At 39.4% G+C, this 4,789-nt stretch overlaps 1 protein-coding gene across 3 annotated transcripts; it reads right to left on the reverse strand.

Moving 5' to 3' along the window:
- Positions 1-981: 981 nt before the first annotated feature.
- On the reverse strand, positions 982-4,558 carry LOC107830301 (uncharacterized). Of its 3 annotated transcripts, none has more exons than XM_016657825.2 (4): positions 4,402-4,558; positions 4,224-4,305; positions 2,779-3,724; positions 982-2,522 (listed from the first exon to the last, which is right to left on the reverse strand). In XM_016657825.2, the coding sequence occupies exons 3-4, from the start codon at positions 3,712-3,714 to the stop codon at positions 1,632-1,634; spliced, it is 1,827 nt and encodes a 608-aa protein (XP_016513311.1). In that variant the 5' UTR covers positions 3,715-3,724; positions 4,224-4,305; positions 4,402-4,558; the 3' UTR covers positions 982-1,631. The 3 variants fall into 3 exon arrangements, with proteins under 3 accessions (XP_016513311.1, XP_016513312.1, XP_075084250.1); XM_016657826.2 differs by having other exon boundaries at positions 2,779-3,729; XM_075228149.1 differs by lacking the exon at positions 4,224-4,305 and having other exon boundaries at positions 4,402-4,534.
- Between the last annotated feature and the right edge of the window lie 231 nt (positions 4,559-4,789).

Here is a 4,789-nt window from a genome sequence, read left to right on the forward strand (position 1 = left end):
ATATCCACTCCTAATCAGCAGAAGTGGGTGGCAAAACTGATAGGATATGATTACACTATATTGTATAAAAAGGGCAAGGAGAATATAGTTGCAGATGCCTTATCAAGAAGTCCAGTAGTCGGGGCTCAATTACTAACTCTATCCACAGTCACTTCTGATTTTCTGGATAGAGTTAAATCTTCTTATGGTAGGGATGCTGACCTTTAGTCAGTGTCTATAGGAAGGGAAAAATTGTGGTTTTGATCTTTTGCATGCAGCAGACAGTAGCCTACCAACTAGAACTACCAGTGCATGCCAAAATCCACAACACTTTTCATGTATCACAGTTGAAACAACACATTGGTGACAAGCCTGCAGTTCCAGATCTACCGGTGGCCTTATCCTCTCATCATTGTTCTAGAACCTGAAGCCATAGCGGACACCAGGAAACTACAAAAGGGACAGACGGTGCTCACACAAGTTCTAGTGAGATGGTTCAACTGCCCCATGGAAGATAGTACGTGTGTGGCTGGATGTTCATACATTTAAACAACAATTTCCAGACTTTGTCCTTGAGGACAAGGACGGGGGGATTGTTATAATTGTAATATGGGGACCTAAGTGTACAAAAAGAAAAGATGAGGGGATCAGTTAGTCATTTGTGGCAAAAGAGTTAGTTAGTCGGTTAGGAGGAACAAAAACTGTTAGAAGTTAGTTAATAGTGGTTAGGAGAATTAGCTGGATATAATATCCTTTCCTCCGTAATTGGGATTCATTGACTTGATTCTTATGAAATAATACCTTTGATTCTTCTCGATTGCTAAACTGTTCAGGAGTAATTCTCCAATTTCTGCTCCTTAGATTTGCAATTTGGGTGTTCTTCATTGAACACATTACAACAACAGAATGGAGAAGTAAAACATACCAATAGCTAGTCACAACTTGTACAATCTTTGTCTTGTACAAGAACAATTGAAACGACAAGCAACCAAACTGAAGAAGTAATAATAAACTTGCTAGTCACCAATCATACATTCATACTACAAAAATGTTCATAGCGGACAATAGAACAAACCTATGCAAAGCCTAAGAATATGAAAAAGCCATATGTTGGATGTACGAAGAAGGTGTCACAAAACAATGTGCAAAAGAATCGTAACACAAAACCAGCCATCATTGAGAACAAACAGATGGCAAACAAAATTATTTTCCTCTTTCTGCAAGGTAAAGTTTGCTAAAAAGATCAAAACTGGCTATTAACTTTGTCTGCTGCATGCAAAAGATACCTGCGCATCTCCTATGCTCTGGCCTAACTTCAGGTTAACTTCCGAAAGAGAGAGTACACTTCAATGCAATCAACTTACTTCCCGAATTCCTTCTTCCAACATGAACGGTTAGGGAACTGTCACTCTGCTCTTTTAACAGGTATCGACTCTTTCCTCTAAAAGAAATGATCATTTGCTTTGTCTGATCCTAATTTTTTCATGTCTTCCAACTTTTTAAATTTCTTTCATTTTGTTGCTACACGTGCATCTACTTTTGGATTGACGACTTAGGCTCTTTATCTTTTCTGATGACGATTCTGTTGATCTCTTTTCTTGAGGTGTGGATTTGTTGATTCCATTTTCCACAATATCCTTAGTGTTGGCATGTCACTCAATCTTGTCTCCCAAGGCCGTGGAGTCCACACTTTTTGGAGACTCCATTTTGGGTGAGGAAGCTTTGGAGTCATGGTGTTTCTTGGGTGATGGCATAGACTCTTTAGGTTTAGGTGTCTCCGTTTCAGGTGGCGAAGCTGTGAACTTTTGATATTTCTTTGGTGATGGGGCAGACTCTTCACTTTTGGGTGATTCCTCTTTCTTAGAGGATGCTGTGAGGTCCTGATGTTCCTCAGCTGACTTAGAAGATTCTTCATTTTTGGGTAATTTTGGAGACACTACATTCTTGTCAGGAGATTTCGGACCTTCATTTTCTACTGAAGGTCTACTTTTACTGGGGGATAGATTTGTTGAGTCTTCTTTCACTTCAGTTTTGCTGGTTGGTTCTGCAACATTCTCTGATTTGGAGGATGCTGTGAGGTCCTGATGTTCCTCAGGTGACTTAGAAGATCCTTCATTTTTAGGTAATTTCGGAGACACTACATTCTTGTCAGGAGATTTCAGACCTTCATTTTCTACTGGAGGTCTACTTTTGCTGGGGGATAGATTTGTTGAGTCTTCTTTCACTTCAGTTTTGCTGGTTGGTTCCACAACATTCTCTGATTTGGCAGGCGACTCCACTTTCGTCGGCGTAGCTGTAGAGTTGTGCCGAGTCTTGGGTGAGTCTGGAGACTTTTCATTCTTATGAGGCGAGTCCGTGACATCATTCTTGTTGGTGGATATATCCGTGTCCTCCTCTTTTTTGTCTATCATTTCTGCAACCTCTGGATTGACCTCTGTCTTTTTCTCAACTTCCAAAGGTCCAAGCTTTGCATCACTATTCTTAATTGCGGTTGTTAATGATCTTGCATCACGAGCAGCTGCTAGCCGTTCAGGTGATGATGTCTGTTTTGCGAGAAGAAAGAAGATATCACCACATCAAAGTAGTTATTCATGGATTAAGTGATATTATTATTAGTATAATTATTGTTATTATCATTATCTGATAATTACTGCAAAGAGAAGCCAGAAGTGGTCAAAATGACCTCGGATTTCATAGCAACATAATGGATAGCTCTAAAATCAGTTATCAATGTTAGCAACGAGTTCACAAGTCCCATTTGAATGCTAGAAAAATTGCGGGAACCATTTAATAAGTTACCTGTTGCAATTCTTCAGCCCTTTTCTTAAGAGCTTCTAAAGATGCTTCCTTGTGAATAAGTTTTAAAATGTAGACCAAGTGAGACTGGAGATTCTCTTGACGATGCTCGTCTGCTTTGCATTGGGGAATGGTAGACAGGCAACCAACTGGGTAAAAGGAACAGTTGACGAGCTTCATCGGACAAACAGTTATACAGTGCCGGTCCATTTCACGCCGCATGAGCAATTCTGGGCACTTCTGCTCGCACTGAAGTATTTTGAAAGGACAAGTAGAATCATGCTGTTCCAGTTGAGCTGCACTAAATCTGGCATTACAGCCCTCATTTGCACAGTTTATTTCCCTGAAACCACACGAGGAGACATGTTGCACAAGCTCTTCTTGGAACTTAAACTTCATATTGCAGTGAAAGGTGTTCTTGAAGTCAACATTTCTAATCACTGTTTGTGCTACGGTTTCCCTCCTCCCCATCAACCAAAAGCCATTTATTTCCATTTCTTGTACGAAATCATCTATTCTGTCCTCTCTCCTTTCACTTAGTACCCATCCCGAAACCTTGCTGAAGAAATTCCTCTTTGACTGTCCAAAATCATCAATAAAATCTGAAATGATATCGTAAGGGTTGTCAGAGACTACTGTTTCTGTTCCACCATCTAAGACAACAGACTCGGCAACAAATGTCTCGCTTCTCTGGATAAGATAATCCACCATTTCTTTTCTGACATCAACAGCGACAGAAGCAGGGCTCTTGAATAGACCACCAGTCGTGTTGTCAACACAGGCTGAGGCTAATCCTGTAAGGAATTCCTGTGCTACCTTGCGAACCATTTCTGCATCGAATAGATTACAAGAAAAGAGAGGACCTTCCTCTTTTACTTCTTCAAGTGTTGAATCCCCTTCATTTGTAGGTGGATCCATGTTTGAAGATGCGTCCAACATTATGTATGAACTGCACTACAGTTAATCAGGATTAGTATATTCCAGGTACAGCAAATGAATATATGAAAACAATAACTTTCAGGACCGGTGAAAGAAAGAACTTTCAGCGAGAAAAAGGTGCACTAGTAATGACCTAACCGCAAATAAACAGATGCCACTGGAACAAGAGGATTGACAAGATTCACCAAGTCTTAGGTTTCATATTTGGTATGCTACATTATTTGATCACAGGATTTATGATCGAGAAACAGACGTAGTAAAAGATTCAAGAAATAACATCCAATCCGAAAGATAAAAGGGAAACTTTAGAGTAAATGCAAATTATCGAATTGCTTTTACCCAAATTTCCAACCAAAGAAAAATCAGAGGAATGCATTTGCAAAAATGGCCATTACAGAATCAGACATAAAACCCAAAATAGAACACAGAAAGAGGTCTAACTTGTATGCTGTAAGATTGGATCAAATGTAAAAATTTTGAAATTCATAAAAATGATTAGAAACACATACCTAAATAAATGCCAACCCTCGAATCCAAAATCAGCTCAAATCACCTTTCTACTATATGAACATTTTTCAAGGAAGTCAAAAGCTACAAAGTGCAGAAAGAAAAAGCATAAAGACAAGAACCAAACAAAAGGTAAAAGAAAAGAAGTCAGATTTCAGAAAGAAAGAAAAAAAAAAGAACCTCAGTATCTTCAGTTTTGCGACTTTGTCTCCGCAAATGAAGCTAAATAATTTTCTACAAAATGTACATAATTATTCTGACCGACAAAACCGTCCCTCCACGATTGCCTTTCTCCTTTTTTTAAGCATGCGCCTAAGCGCATTTTTTTCCCCATTCTGTGATCTGTATGCTGAAGCCGGTGATATGAAAATAAGAAACCAATATTTTTATTACGCCCCCTCAAGTTTCGCAAGAGGTCCCAATTACTCCACCGAAACAAAATTCATACATACTTGCACTCACTGTTTTAAAAGGCTTTTTTTGGGACTCGCCCCGGAGCGGGGCACTATCAAAACGCCTTGAGAGTTATGTATGTGACTTAGTTCTGTGAGGCTTACGTCCTGAAGCG

Source organism: Nicotiana tabacum, chromosome 13 (genome assembly GCF_000715075.1).
Source record: "Nicotiana tabacum cultivar K326 chromosome 13, ASM71507v2, whole genome shotgun sequence".
Lineage (NCBI taxonomy): Eukaryota > Viridiplantae > Streptophyta > Magnoliopsida > Solanales > Solanaceae > Nicotiana > Nicotiana tabacum.

Excerpts from the sequence above, each read along its gene's own strand:
- LOC107830301 (XM_016657825.2), bottom strand. The coding sequence starts at position 3,714 with ATGTTGGACGCATCTTCAAACATGGATCCACCTACAAATGAAGGGGAT. Across the intron at positions 2,523-2,778 it reads GGGCTGAAGAATTGCAACAG|ACATCATCACCTGAACGGCT; the intron begins GTAACTTATTAA and ends CTCGCAAAACAG.